This window comes from Aspergillus chevalieri, chromosome 8, assembly GCF_016861735.1.
Source record: "Aspergillus chevalieri M1 DNA, chromosome 8, nearly complete sequence".
Taxonomy (NCBI): domain Eukaryota; kingdom Fungi; phylum Ascomycota; class Eurotiomycetes; order Eurotiales; family Aspergillaceae; genus Aspergillus; species Aspergillus chevalieri.
Window position 1 is genome coordinate 808285 of NC_057369.1, and position 15066 is coordinate 823350.

The 15066-nt window shown below is 48.4% G+C and overlaps 4 protein-coding genes across 4 annotated transcripts; 2 read left to right on the forward strand and 2 right to left on the reverse strand.

The window, feature by feature from the left end:
* Nucleotides 1-44: 44 nt before the first annotated feature.
* On the reverse strand, nucleotides 45-2381 carry ACHE_80267A (uncharacterized protein; the record flags this gene model as incomplete). The annotated part of the gene is made up of 4 exons (XM_043283618.1): nucleotides 45-801; nucleotides 854-1077; nucleotides 1153-2087; nucleotides 2144-2381. 4 exons carry the CDS (start codon nucleotides 2379-2381, stop codon nucleotides 45-47), a joined length of 2154 nt encoding a protein of 717 aa, XP_043140880.1.
* Nucleotides 2382-10825: 8444 nt separating this feature from the next.
* ACHE_80269S (uncharacterized protein) lies at nucleotides 10826-11098 on the forward strand (the record flags this gene model as incomplete). The annotated part of the gene is made up of 1 exon (XM_043283620.1): nucleotides 10826-11098. One exon carries the CDS (start codon nucleotides 10826-10828, stop codon nucleotides 11096-11098), a length of 273 nt encoding a protein of 90 aa, XP_043140881.1.
* A 455-nt stretch (nucleotides 11099-11553) lies between these two features.
* On the reverse strand, nucleotides 11554-12517 carry ACHE_80268A (TFIIIC subunit 6 family protein; the record flags this gene model as incomplete). The annotated part of the gene is made up of 2 exons (XM_043283621.1): nucleotides 11554-12366; nucleotides 12416-12517. 2 exons carry the CDS (start codon nucleotides 12515-12517, stop codon nucleotides 11554-11556), a joined length of 915 nt encoding a protein of 304 aa, XP_043140882.1.
* Nucleotides 12518-13340: 823 nt separating this feature from the next.
* Nucleotides 13341-15012, forward strand: VPS62 (uncharacterized protein; the record flags this gene model as incomplete). Its single annotated transcript, XM_043283622.1, has 2 exons — nucleotides 13341-14534; nucleotides 14590-15012. 2 exons carry the CDS (start codon nucleotides 13341-13343, stop codon nucleotides 15010-15012), a joined length of 1617 nt encoding a protein of 538 aa, XP_043140883.1.
* Between the last annotated feature and the right edge of the window lie 54 nt (nucleotides 15013-15066).

Genomic DNA, 15066 nt, shown 5'->3' on the forward strand with positions numbered 1-15066 from the left:
CAGATAAACTTGACGCGACCAGAGCACCAAACGAGGCGAGTGTCTCAATTGGGTAGTAACAATGCCTGCTTGGCCTTGACTTCTTGGTATTTCCTCCAAACACTTCCGTTCACTTCCTTCAGCGGGATGTAGGCAGAGTCATAGTCGGGCCAAACCACCTTCTCGGAGCCGCCGCGCGTCTTCCGGAGTCTTTCCTCCATGGAAGTTCTCTTAAAGCCCCCGTCCGAGGTGATCCAGAGGAAGGTGACTTTGACATCATAATCATCAAGGTAGTCATGCCAGAAGGACCAGTTGTTGAAGAATTGTTCTTCTGAATTTCTATGAGCTTTCTGGATCGTGATTTGAATTGGTATGAGTTCAGCCTTCTTGTCCACATTATTAAGACGCAAAAGGATGGCATCAATCGCAGGGAAGTTGTAGGTCCTAGGCACATATAAAGCTTTTTCATGCGAGAGGTTGTAGGATGGAAACTCCTGGAAGATGAACTGGGGCATTGGCCCGATTATATCCAAACAGGGAATTCCAGCGGTGACGATGGAGCGAAGGACGGCATTCTCAAGGAAATATCCGACCACAGACGGGTTGCTGATGAGGTGGCCCATTGCTCTCATGCTATCTTCAATTGAAAACAAATACGTCCCGAGCGAAGCCAGCTCTTTAATGACTGCTTCACGAACAGCGCCACAGATGCAATACCCAGTCCTATTTCTTTCATGGAAAAACCGATGATCTACATGCTCTGGGTCAATATTATCGGGAACAGCTCTTTCAGTAATACAGGCTTTCACATATGATTGGTATCTATGGAATGTTAGCGTGCTATGATCAGTATTCATGGCTGCAGAGGATCTACCTTGACCAACCCCATTCAGTGCACTTGTCTTTCATACGTCCCGTGAAGCGTTGTGCGTGTCGGATCATTCGACTAATCTCCTCGCAAGTGAGATTGAACTTGCCTCCTTCAAAGCAGCTCACCAGCAACAACGGGTTACAGCCTGTGTAGTCCTCGACCTCATCCCGTGTGTAATCTCCAAGGGCCACGGCACTGTGGTGGCTCCACCAAGCGTCCATTTCTGCCTGCTCAAGTAAAAGAGGTCAACCTAATATTGAAAAGAAGTAGTGTCAAGGTAATTGACATCAACGTCAACTTACTCTGGTGAACCCGCCATATACAGTGAACAGATCGTCATAATTCTGTCTCTGTGTCATGCGGTGGAAGGAGATGTTATTTGCCGAAGTGCTGAGGACTGTTTTCAACCCAGAGCGACATCTTTTGAGCCAACGGCGTACATGGGATTTTGTTGAAGCTTCATCTTCGTCATCCAGGGCATTCAGTTGGTCCATGACAAATACAACAGAGGTGGACCAGTTATTGGCAATGAAATTGGCAACTTCATTCATGTCCTGCAGTTTAACAATTTCCTCAACCTTCTCAGGGAGATCACTCCAAGTAAACAGCAAGCATTGCTGCAGGTATCTCGTAGGATCTTCGAGGCATATGCGGCAGTCTGGGAGGTACACGACCCGATAGCCATATGCCGTGAGAAAACATGTGAGGGTTGCAAGAAGGTGCGACTTCCCGTAGCCCATGAGGCCATATACCCAGAGGTTTGGATGGCCAAAACCCTCTGCCATTGAGTCAAAAGCATCAACAAGGCCAGAGAACACCTCCCGTCCCATGTAATGATAGTTTCCCTGGTCATTACGGACCATGAATCGCTTAGGAATCTCAGTCCCCAAGAACGGAAATGGAAGTCTCACAGAGATGCTTGGAGAGGAGAGCAGGGATTTGGCATCGTCCAGACCCTTGAAGTTCCTATCAAAAAGATCAAACACCCGACGACGTTGCTTCGCACTGAGCTTTGCCGTATGGCGAAGCTCTGGGGCTTGCTGCTGGGCAACTTTCACCTGTCGCACAAACTGTTCGTCCCGGCGTTGGTTGCTCTTCTGAGTGTCTGTGGTATCACCACTTCCTTCCTGGATATGCACGCGTGGGGTTCCATCTGACTGGGCTAGATCGGCTTGAAAGGCCGCTTGCAAACGCTTGTCAGATTCATAATCAGCCAGTCCCGCTTCATCCGCCTTCCCTAGATCAGAAGTTAGTAGGAGTAGAATACATGGTCAAGTGAGAAGGGAGCTTAACTTTTTTTCTTGAGGTAGTTTTCTTTCATGCACATCAGGTTAGCGCCGGTGCCCCAGGACAGCCCAACCTCCTTGAAAGCCTGTTCTGTGCCAGAGTACACGAGACTGCAGCCTGTGATATTACACTTGCCCATGATCTTGACATCCGCCTTGGGCACTGGCACGCCTGTAAACTGAGCTAAGTGTTTCACTAGCTCATTCGTGCTCAACTTGTCGAAATCAGTGTTTTTTGGCGGCATGATGCCGGTTTGACAAGAGATGATAAAACAAGCAACTGGAAAGATATAAAATTGATGAGGAAAACCGGCTCCTGTAATATTCCACGCTAGTAGACGCGGTGCAAAAAAGAGAGAGAGAGAAGAAGAAGAAGAAGAAGAATTACTATAAAAGAAGGGCGAAGAGTTTCCTTTCGCTTAGGCAGAAGTACAGAAGTGAACAAAGCATAGCATGTGACATCATCCATCTACCTCAAAGGACTGCAATGAAGAAATGCGATACTTGTAGTTCAGACACGCTAGTCAAGCGAGGATTTTGCAGAATACTACATATGCTCCAGGACAATTACCTAGGTCTGAAGAATAGACTCCATCCCCGGAATTTGCCTCTCCCTTGAACATTAAACGACCTCAAGATATTGTCAAGTTGCTCCTTTCCCTCCATCGTTAGCAAAGCAACTTTGCAGTTTTCCTTGACGCGCGAGGCTACAGTGACTCTGGGAATGGGGATAATCGTACCACAGCCAGGTGTGTTGGGGTGCGTGCGGATCCATGCGAGTGCCAGTTGCACGGGCGTGACAGCTCTACGTTTCAGTAAATTCCTGGACCTTGTCGACCAGCTCGAGATTCTTAGCAAAATTCAAAGCGGCAAAAATTTAGTTCAGCACAATGTTCAACATGAAGAAAGACGGAAAAGGAGTCTTACCTACGGTTGAAAGCGATCAAACATATAGCGAATATCGCCCTTAGGGATATCATTCAGTTTTTTGACCTGGTCCGTCAAGAATTTGTAGCCCAGAGGCGTGTAGGCCAGATGGAGTACCAAGTTCTCTACAAGTAGCAGCGACGCCGTTGGTGCTGTGAAGGCCTAACGGTAACCCACAAGCGGGTCGCGCACTTCCGCACTTTCTACGTATCTCAACTCAATCAAGCAATCTAAACCGCCACCATGCCACCAAAGCGCTCCCAATTGAAACAAAATTCTATGAACAAGATGGCCGCCTCTTATTAGCTATACAGGCTATTAAAAATCAAGAAATTAGCACTGTACGCCAGGCAGCACGTGTTTAATACAGTACCTGAATCAACTTTACGAGACCGGCTTCATGGAAAGACCTATTGCGCTGAGAAACGTGCCAACAATCATAAATTGACACAAAACGAGGAAGAATCACTTTTACATTGGATATTCTCCATGGATCGACGTGGAGCAGCTCCCCGACCAGCTCATATTCAAGAAATGGCCAATATACCACTGTCAAAGCGTGGTTCTGCCAGCATCCAGACTGTTGGTGTTAATTGGGTTTACAATTTCATTCAACGGCAAGATGCACTCAAAACCAAATATTCTTGACGCTATAATCACCAACGGGCTAAAAATGGAGACCCAAAAACAATTCAAGAGTGGTTTGATCGGGTGCAAATTACTATCATGCAACATGGGATTGCGCTTGAAGATATCTACAACTTTGATGAGACAGGATATGCAATGGGCCTAATGGCTACTGCTAAAGTAGTTACTAGAGCTGAAATGACTGGCCGAGCCTTTCTTGTACAGCCAGGGAATCAAGAATGGGTGACATCTATTGAGTGTATTAACTCTACTTGATGGGCTCTTCCGCCGTGTATCATCTTCAAAGGAAAGATCCATATTGAGGGATGGTATCAAGATGAGGCTTTACCACGCAATTGGAGGATTGAAGTCAGTGATAATGGATGGACAACTGATCCTATTGGACTACGATGGCTTCAAAATATCTTTATTCCAGCTACAAATGGCTGTATGACTGGAAAATATCGCCTCTTGATTCTTTACGGCCATGGGAGTCATCTAACACCCCAATTCGATGAGATATGCAGTCAGAATGACAATCTGCATGCCTGCTCATTTATCACATCTCTTACAGCCTCTTGATGTGGGCTGCTTCTCACCTTTGAAGCGGGCATATGGACATTTGGTTGAGAACAAGGCACGGCTCAACTTCAACCATATTGACAAATTTGACTTTCTTGAGGCCTATCCCCAAGCTCGTATAGAGGCCTTTAAGATGAAGAATATCAGGAATAGCTTTGCTGCAAGTGGCCTGGTTCCTTTCAATCCACAAAGGGTGCTTGGGCAGTTCAATATTCAACTCAGGACCCCTACACCACCAGACAGCCGATCTACCAATTCAGCACCTAGAACGCCTCATAATCTCAAGCATCTGGGAAAGCAGGTATCTACAATCAAAAGGCTTCTAAGGCAGCGTACACAGAGTCCTCCAAGCTCAATAAGTGATGCAATAAATCGGCTTGTCAAAGGGTGTGAAATCCATATGAATAATGCAATCCTTCTTTCCAAAGAAGTCCAGGATTTACGGGCTGCACATGAGAAAACGCTGCAAAAGAAGAAGCGATCCAAGCGACAAATAGCTCATACAGATGGTCTGTCTATTCAAGAAGGCATAGAACTTTTGCAGCAGAGGAATGAGGTCCAGAGAACTGAAGATACTACGCAGATGGAGACCGCACCATCCACATTTCAACCACATGTACGGGAGCCACCACGGTGTTCTGATTGCAATGTTTTGGGACATAAAAGGACTCACTGTCCTAATCGCAGTAGTAATTAGTTTTTATATATAAATGGTGTTCTGAATGTTTGAAATAGACTTTTTTGTTGTACTTGGTCGGAAAGTGCGCGACCCGCTTGTGGGTTACGTTAGTTACAGTTAACTAACGTATTCCACGGCCGAGCCGCGCGGTTTCTCCGCGACCGCCAAATATTCGAAGCATTTCAACCACTAGTTAATATGTTTAAAGATTGAAAATATAATTATATTAAGACTATCTATCAGCTGAATACATGGCTATTTATTAGGACAGCTTCTTATAGTATGCCCAATAGTCCCACAACCACTACATCGTCGTGGAGCTCGCTGGCGAGGCACACTATCAACCTGTTCTTCAACATGCATATCAAGCTGTTGGACACGCTCCTGACCTTCCTGTACAGATAAGATAGTATCCGTACCTAAATTAGCATTCCTTCTTGCCCTCTTCTTTGTCTTCCGCTCATTCTGTGCACGTTGAGACTTGATTCTTCATGGAGAAGAATATTTGTATTCATTGCCATTTGTGCAGCCTTCTCAAGATGTTGAAGATGAGATATTGGGCTACTAGATAGCTGTCTCTTCTTGTTAAGACTCCTCTGTAGGCTGTGAAGCTTTTGGTCCAGCTGACGAGAGTTTTGAGGTGTTTGGAAAGCAGAGGAGACTGAGCCCTCCACTAATGATGGTGGTGGAGTTGGTGTATGAAGTCAAAAAGTTATCTTTGCAAGAACCCGCTCTTTATCCAGTGGTTTAAGCCCTGCTCCAGCAAAGCCACCATATATATTCTCCCTCCTGAAGACTCTCTCACGCGCAGTTGGATAGAGAGATAAGAAATCTTGCTTGTCAATATGATTGTTTCCAGTAACCATGATCTCCTCAACCAGCTTTCCACACGCGCGTTTAGGCGGCCCGAAAACACCAACATCTAGTGGTTGAAGAAGATGAGATGTATGTGGAGGCATGCAAAGGCAGATAATTGCATTCGCTTTGAAAAAAGGTATCAAAATCTGCAGTCAAACGGCTGCTATGGCCACCAAGAATAAGCAACCGCTTGCACCAGTTGAATATTGTTTAGAATATGGTTCAAACACCTCCTTAAGCCAGCGAAAGCCTATTATATCAGTGGTCCAACCATTTGGACTGGTTGCAATTCGCCATTCTTTTGGAAGGGTTGATTCTTGATACCAAGTAGCTTGTTGCTCTTTCCCTTTCAGAATAATCAGAGCTGTTGTCTGAAAAGACCTCGGTCAGGTCGGAGCTGGCATCAGTCTGATTCTCTTTGTCGTCAGATCCGACCGCTCGGGAGCGAGGCGCCATGGTTGACACAGCCTGCAGGAAACTGGCAAACAAAAAGAAAGTCTGGAGTAGAAGACAAAGAAGATGAGAGTAACAGCGGTTTTGTGGATGAAAACAGACCTCAAAAGAATGGGAAGTGCTCCAAGAGATGCTCATGGGAGGAAGGATGGAAGCAGGGAAGGACACTGTCGGCACAATGAGATTTATAAATTTGAGAGAACATGATGGTCGAGGGGAGCCAAAACTGGCTACCCTTTGCGACCGCAGCGAGAGCGATTTGATAGATGATGTTAACAAAATAGCAACAAAAGTCCCATTTGAGATTAGCGTCAAGAGGCCTGGCGTGGAGGGAAAGCCTGTGGCCGTGGGAATACGCTCCCCTGATGCCAAGACGGGAGTTGGTTAGCAGCACTTCTAAAACGGCCGCCGGAGTAGCCCTTTTCGGCCGCCTGCTAACCGTCACATTAGTAAAATGAGTATAACTTCTCATAAGCTGAAGATGAAAAGAGAGAGGTTAGTATTATATTCTTAACTTCGCGAAAAGGGTATAGGCGACACATACTCCGCTTCTTCTGGGGAGGCGAGGTGCGGAAATCTAATACCACGTAGTCGCTAATTTTTTCCAGAATCAACCCGTTTGCGGTATCGTCCGCCCTTTTTTTCAAATCTCGCGACGTGCTCATCGATTTTCTTTCCGTCTCGCAAGCATTCAATGGCCCAATTGGGGTGTTTGACTAGGAAGTCGACACGCCCCCCAGCCTTCGTACCCGTCCACTGAGAACAAAGATAAAGCTGACGTCCGAGGACTTCTTAGCATAACCGCCTCTCGACAACTCCGGCGTTTACTTTTTGCAGCGCAGCAGGCTCGAAATTCCTCAGCGCGGCAACGACAAGGTCCATGATCGTGGGAACTGCTTCCGGGAAAAGGGCGGGATGTCCAACGACAGTTTATGCTCCATTATTCTAAATAAGCCTCTTAGCATACATACCTCACCGGGAAGCTAAAAGAGACAGAGGGAGAGATACCGTCTGTGTAGCGTAGTGAGAAACACGTAAACATCATGCCCATCTTGCGTCAATTCAGCATGAAGCCAGCCTTCTGTGTAACACATATTCAAGGCATATTTTTCATGGGACTGTCTCGACACACGCGACATGCAACCATTTCACGTAGAGAATTCCCAATCTCGATGTTTCGTAAAACTGTGGGAGGCGGCAAAATGCGCTTGATCCCATGGACACTACTTTCTAACGCCCCAACCAATACCAAGTCGTTTTCCAAAAACCTCAAAGCGACATCAAGAGGTATGGCTTTTCTGTCCCTCCGAAAAGACCGGCAGATCTTGTAATATCTGATTAGCAATGCGTACAGTTTCCCGGCTGGTAGTATTATCTCTTACCTCGGACGAGCTTAGGCCATCGAGCACAGCCCTAACCGCGGCGGGTTGTCCGTTTGTCAACTCCCATATATAGTCTTTGACATCGTCGGATAATATGAAAGTGAGTTCATTTTCACTGTAGTACTTGCAAACACGGAAAATGGCATTATCGAATTTGGCCCGCGAGGAACAAACCAACATTGGGGTTGTCTTTGGAGGGCCGAAGAGATACCCTCTGGCGAGAAGGGTACACGAATGGAATTGGCGTCCGGACCTCTAGCAGCCAGTTGGAAGGCGACCCGTAAGTTGAAAATAACAATGAGCGGCCCCCGGTCTGGCACTGTTTATTTCATTAGATCGTTCCAAATGGGAGTGTACGAGTATGCCAGCTGAGCCTCATCAATAATTAGCAAGTACCGCCGCATCCCCCACTCTAAGCCATTCCCGTTTTCTCCGAAAATTCTATTAAATGCATGATAGTAAAACCCAGTATCTGGAACTCTGAGGGGTTCCAGCTGCAATGATAGACAGGAATGTCGCTTTGGATGCAGCGTACGTGTTCGCGGAGGGTCTAGCAAGCGTGGATTTCCCGCTCGCCGGCGTCCCCCGCACATGTACAACCGCGGCTTCCTGGATTTTATCCCAGAGCTTCAACTGTGGCGGTGCGTAGGCATTCAGCTGGGTCAAGGGGGTACCGCACATTCGGGAAGACTTCGACTCGGGGAGACATTGTCATTCGACCGCTGCTGCAAAGTTGCGGTGGTTATGATGATGTCGGGGTGTGGATCATTGGGCGGAGGGAAATCAGCTGTCGCTATCTGACGCGGGTCTAGATTCTCTGCTCTCATGTTACTGTTGGCTGCAATCACAGGGACATGGAGCTTGATCTGGAAAGCAGGAATGTGAGACAGCATCAAACATCACAATTCCCTGTCAAAGAATCGAGATCAACACAATCCAGCTCTGCTATGAACAGGTCTGGCTACAAGCTGACGAAAGAACGATGCCAAAGGCTAAACGATATATGTGCGATAGAAAGGAAAGACGATAGATTGATGTAAAAAAACTAAAATACAAGCCATGCTTAAGTATAGCTCGTCGCATGAAGAAACTACGTTCCATATAGCTGCAATAAAGGCAGGCATTCTGTTTGAGTACAAACAGATATATGTTTTCAGATTTGACAGACCTAGATCGGACTTATGTCGTCTAACGAGACTCCATCGAAGGTACATTCTTGTTCCAGTCAGCACAATTCCTGGGACATGAACTGTCAATCAATTTCCTCCATTTCCAATCAACCATTTCCTAAACCCCAGAGATCTGTGTCGTCTTCACGAATCCAACCTAGTAGCCCTGAAAAAAAAAAAAAAAGCCAAAGCAATGCCAACCAAAACGTAACACCAAGACTAACTATACCGCGCACGTTACGAGACGCTCAGTGGCGAGTCATATCTTAGTTCAAGCTGAACTGAAGAATAAATTGGCAGCCGCGCGGTCTTCGTCATTGATCAAATGTATTTAGCAATAGAATTCCTTGGTTACGGGAAAGATATCACGTCTCAGACTTCACGAGTAGATGATGAGTCTCCCCACCATGAGCTGCCGGTCAACGGCTCGCCTCGACCAATGGTTCTCATATGTATGAGAGATAGCAAGGTGTCCAGGATCAGACGTGCAGGGATCGTGAATGACGAAGCCAAAAGTGATGTGAGCCTGAGTTGTGCAAGATCTTCGCGCATAACCTTCATCGTTCTGTGTCAGGCTTTTGTCGTATTGTTCAAGGTCATTAGTATGAGGGCTGTGGAGGCAACGCCCAAACAAAGTAGCAGAGTTGATTCAAGTTCTCCTCTTCTACACATACCTTAATTTTATAGCTTTCTCCGTGATCCTATTTTTGCCTCACAAGACCCAGGATTCCGTCCGCGTTAGGAAAGCAGAATCGGTCAAGAAAGCGAAGTCTGCAAAATTGCCGCCAACAAACTGAGTTGGCGCTGGCTTGCGTAATGACCATGCACGCTATGTTCAGGAAGAAATGTAAGATGCAGGCACTGAATCAAGCATCGAAATCAATGCCAGCTGGCAAGTCGGAGAAGCTCTAGCCCAATGGCGGTTGATGCTTGCCTTGGCGACTCGAGCTGCCCAGGTATCTGAAAATTGGGCGGGATAGACGCACGAGGCCCACCGAGTTAGGCGCTCAATCGAAGAGCGTGCTTATCATGTTATTGCGGATGATTCGACGTTGTATGAATCTTGATGCGGATCTAGGCTGGTTGATCTGCCTTGGAGTCTGCTTTGTGGGGAAAGTACGGAGTGATGCTGGGTTTATCTATCGATTTTGAATTTCGGAAGTAGATCCCCAGACAATAAAAGTCCTGCACACGACGAATCGCACTGCACAGGTTGCATAGCTGCAGGCCTAGAATATATGCTGTAGACGCATGTATACGGAGCCCATAATGGGAAAATCCACCATCACCAAAATAAAGGGTCCAAGATCAGCGTACCAATAACACACGATTCTAGCGGTGAATTAATAAGAAAACAACAGAACAACAAAAGAAAGTGAAACAAATCCCGTCGGATGATATGTATTCCCCCCTATTCAATATCTCTATCACATCGGCTCTCCTCCATACAGTCGACGTGCCAAGCAATTCCCGAGAATCGACTGAATCACAGCCGTACTTTTTCCCACGCTTCCAGACGACCGGATCCCTTTCCCCAGACGATCGGATGCATCCCCGACATTCCAGCGATCTACTAGCTGTAGAATCGCTACAAGGAGTAATATCGCATCCCTTGTCCACGTATTCACTGCCTCCTAGTTTCCTTCCCGAGGTGAAGCACGTCCCAGCGGGAGAGTGTTAAATATCCCCTGATCCTCCGGAATTTCTATCAGAACCAAAGGACATGCGAAGCACAAGAGCACAAGAGAAAAGTTCCTTGTGAAATACAAACACCTCGGTAAGCGTTACCTTCTGACATCAACACCGAAGACAAGAGGATTGTTTTCGTCGGACCTTTTCGGGAAGCGAATCTGGGGTAAACCGGAGTATATCTTCTGAGTGCTGATGCTGATATAAATCTAGACCGTTTGCATCATCACTGCCTTCCAGTTGCTCTACATACTACAACTCTTTCCTCCGTCCTCACACTGCACGGTCTAAGCAGAATAAACAAAACAAAACAACACAACACAATGGCCGACCGTCCCACCCTCCTCATCCCCCAGGACATCTCCGCCGCCCTCAGCCAGCTCCCCAAAGCCATCATCTACGATTCCGCCAAGGACACCACTACCAACAGCAGCAGCTCGAGCAGCTCCAAGCACCACCGTCAGTCGTCGAGCTCGTCCGTGTTGTCGACTTCGAGTCCCCGCGGCGTTGAGTACTATCCTCCGCCGCCTCCTCCGTCGCCGGTCGTCGGGTTGGGTGCGAGTGCGTTTCCCTGGGGGGCTGAGAAGAGCTCTTAAGCTCCTTTGACTGTTTTCCTCATCTTTCGTTTCATTTCGTTTGGGTTTGGTTTTTTGCAACTATATATGGGTACATCAACGGATACGGTATGGATGGATAAAATGGACAATGGATCGGATACCTGGGATAATGGCATTTTCGGTGTTGGGACTGCATTAGCGAGTTCTTTTGTACAACTTTGTTTTGCTTGTGTCGTGTATCTATGAAAATTTGTATACATACTACGCAATGATCTATACACCTGTGAATCTGTACACATGTCGATATCCACGAGCACGAAGACTATGACGCAGACGTCCATCCGTCAAACCAGTTCAACTACCGAATATAAACTCAGATCCCGACGATCATCACGACTCCTCGGCCGGATCATCGGACACATACCGTACGAAGTACACGTGAACCGAACCGCTGATATCATAGCATAGCTAGCCTAGCTCAAACTCGGAGCTTGCTACGCACCCCCGTCACCGTCACCATCATTACCCTGCAAATCCCGATAAACCTTTTCCAACGCCGCCATCGCACCCTCGTCCCCGCGGAGCACGGCTTCCTGTAATCGCTGAACCTCTGTCAATTGCTCCTCGGTCCTGGCCCACCCGCGCACTCTGTCTTCGAGATTCTGCGTCCGGCGCATGCTGTATACTGTTCGCACGGTGTCTGTTTCACCTTTGGCCTGTTTAACGCTGGACAAGCGGTCGAGGAAACGCGCTTGATTTGACGACATTGATGATTTTGGGAGGTTAGATGTAGACGTAGATGGGGTGGTAGTAGAAGGTTCAGAACTAGAAATAAGATTCGCCTTGCGACCGAGGATTTTGGCACTGGTTGCAGCAATCAAGTCGAAATCCTTGCCACGTGCCAGCGGCTCAAGATCATTTTCCGCTGCACCCGTGGTGGTGATGGTGGTGATGAGTTCATCCGGCCTTGTAAAAAACAACTCGGTCCCGATCTGCTCGGCCCAGGAACAACTGAAGACCTGGTTCTGGTACGAGACAATGGGATTCAACGTGTGGAGGCCGAGGATTTGGAGACGGTCTTGGGCACCGGCACTCGCACTCGCACTCGCAGCTGCATGTCTGGTGGGATCATTGGCGTCGGACTCGGTGGTTTCTAGAGGGCGAGAAAAGTCCGCGTCCGCGTCGGGGTCCGGGTCCGCGTCGGGTTCATTAGCAGCGTTATTATTATTAGGCGCGGATGCATTACGGCGCCGCGGCGGACGAAGGGGGCCATGCACTGAAGTTAAGTCGAGGTTCAGGTAGAAGGACTGTTATGTCAGCTTGTATATTCTTGTTTTGTGAAAGCTATGTGTGTACCTCTGTTTCCGTGGAGTATTCGTATTCCCAGTCGGAATCGGAATCGGAATCTGCGTTGGCGCTGGGAACGGGCGCAGCCAAGGGAGAAGCGTCTAGAGACATGGTAATATTAATATTAACTATGCGCTAGTAGAATGCGGTGATTAGGAGATCATCGTATCGTAGTGTGGATGTAGACGTAGATGTAGATGTAGTCGTGGTGTACGGAGTAGTGAGTGTACAGTGGAAGATACAGGATCATGAGGTGATCGCCTATCCGTTCATCGTCCCCTCTCATCTCCATCCACCACATCTCTCTTCAACCTCTCTACTATAGAGTAGAATATACTCCTCTATCCGCTCCCGAAAATTCGACTGACTTATGAGTAAGTGATCCGTCGTTTCCGTCTCTCTAAATGTCGATCCGGCACTTCACGGATGCATTCAGCGCGATGCTTGATAATCATCTGACATCAATTTCCATTCCACTCCATCCGGTTTTGTTTATGCCATTATTACCCTACCTATCATTGCTTATTGCAGGGCTGAAATTGCCTCTTTTTCTCTTTCTCTCTCGGATCGTCCCTGCCGGCTTCCCGTCTTTTTTTTTTTTTAAAATGCAGCTTGACTGACCCAAAATGTCATCTTTCGTGTTTATATAGTGTTGGCTCCGTCCGCTGCCCGGCTGGTCCGGATTCTGTTTTTTTCCTCCGTTTTGTCCCTTTTCTTATATAATTTTCTCGTTGTTTCTTATGTTCCTGTCTCTTCGTCGCTGGCCACTTCGTTTGACGAGCAGTCATCCACTGCCATCCCGACTGTCAACCAGTTCCCCGTCGCTGTTGAACAACAACAACAACACGAGGTAGCCTTATCTCCTCCCCCTTCGGACATCTTAGGCATCTCTGTAGTACCTCACTCTTCTATATTGCTGCCCGATATCCAGCAGATGGCCCGAAAGACCAAAGCCACGATCGCTTTCTTGTCAACTTTAATCATCTATGTCTCCCTCAATAGTCTGGCTCATACCATCAACCCCTCAGCTTTTATCTGGTCCTCCGAAGACAGAGAAGAGACGCCGTGGATTGCTTCCTCGCACTCATGGCTCGACCGCAAAGCCTGTCGCTGGTTAGGTTTATGCGGTACAGCTCATGTCCAGGCCGTCCAGACCCGCTTCGGTCACCGCAAGATCTCCGCCGAAGCCCAAGTTCTGCCAGATAGCGGAGAATCAGAACCAGGAAACTCCGATCAAAATATTAATGGGCCCTGGCAGACCGCTTGGTCCACTGGGCCGGATCTGTCGGATCAATGGGACGATGCCGAACGGGCGCGTCGGCAGATCCCGGCCTACGTCTTTGAGTATGCGCCGTTGGTCCACCTGTTTTCGGGGGAGCAATTTTGGCCCTGCGATATCGCCGAGCATTTGTTCCATGTCACGCCATTTCTGAATTATACCCCGATTCAGTCGCAGGCGAAGCATGCGACGTTGCGCGATTTGGATCAGTTGAATCGGTGGCAGCAGAATGGGCATGTTTTCTTGACGAGCAATGATAATGTCGAAGACCGTCCGCCGTGGATGGAGGGTGCGCATAACATTCCCGACCAGACTACTGCTAAGGAGGAGTCCTGGGCTGATTGGGATGGCCGCGTCGACGGCGACATCCCCGGCGAGGAAGACCGGGCGCAATGGTTCGACACTAGTGACATTCGCGAAGACGAACCATGTGATGAGGTCGACGAAGGGGAGGACGTGTTTATCCAAAGTGATCTAGCCAATGCACTGGCCGATCTGGACCCCGAACGTCTCTTTGGCGACGGCGAGGACAGCGAGCTTGAAGAAGAACTCCGCAAACGCTATGGCGGCCAGCGCATCCACGTCGAGAAGACCGGAGGCCGCAGCAATGCGCCGGCCGTTCTAGTGGTCATTGACAAGGGCAATGGCATCGTCGACGCCTTTTGGTTTTACTTTTACAGCTTTAACCTGGGCAATGTCGTATTCGATGTCCGTTTTGGCAACCATATCGGAGACTGGGAGCACTGTCTTGTTCGGTTCCACAATGGCAAGCCCAAGGCACTCTTCTTCAGTGCCCATTCCGCCGGCGAGGCGTACAGCTACGAAGCAGTCGAGAAGATCGGGCGTCGGGTGAGTTTACCATCTTCTCGTATAACGCCCAAACAACCAATTCTAACAAACACAGCCCGTCATCTACTCCGCAATGGGAACCCACGCCATGTACGCCACCCCAGGAATCCACTCCTACATCCTCCCTTGGGGCCTGCTCCACGACCAAACCGACCGCGGCCCCCTCTGGGACCCCCTCCTCAACGCCCATACCTACACCTACTCCCCAGCAAACGACACGCTCCTCGCCTCAACTGCCAACCCGTCCGCGCCCACAGAATGGTTCTACTACGAGGGCCACTGGGGCGACAAGTTCTACCCACTAGGCGACCACCGCCAGTACCGGTTCGCCGGGCAGTATCACTACGTGAATGGACCCTTGGGGCCACGGTTTAAGCACCTGAATCGGCATAAGGTGTGTCAGGGTCCTGATAACGCGCCGTGCGTGGTTAAGGACTGGATTTACGAGGAGAAGGGGGCGAAGAGGTGGGTGAGTTGAGTTGATTGAGATAAACGAATTACGGAAAAGAGGGATGTTGGCGCTGTGCGGTCA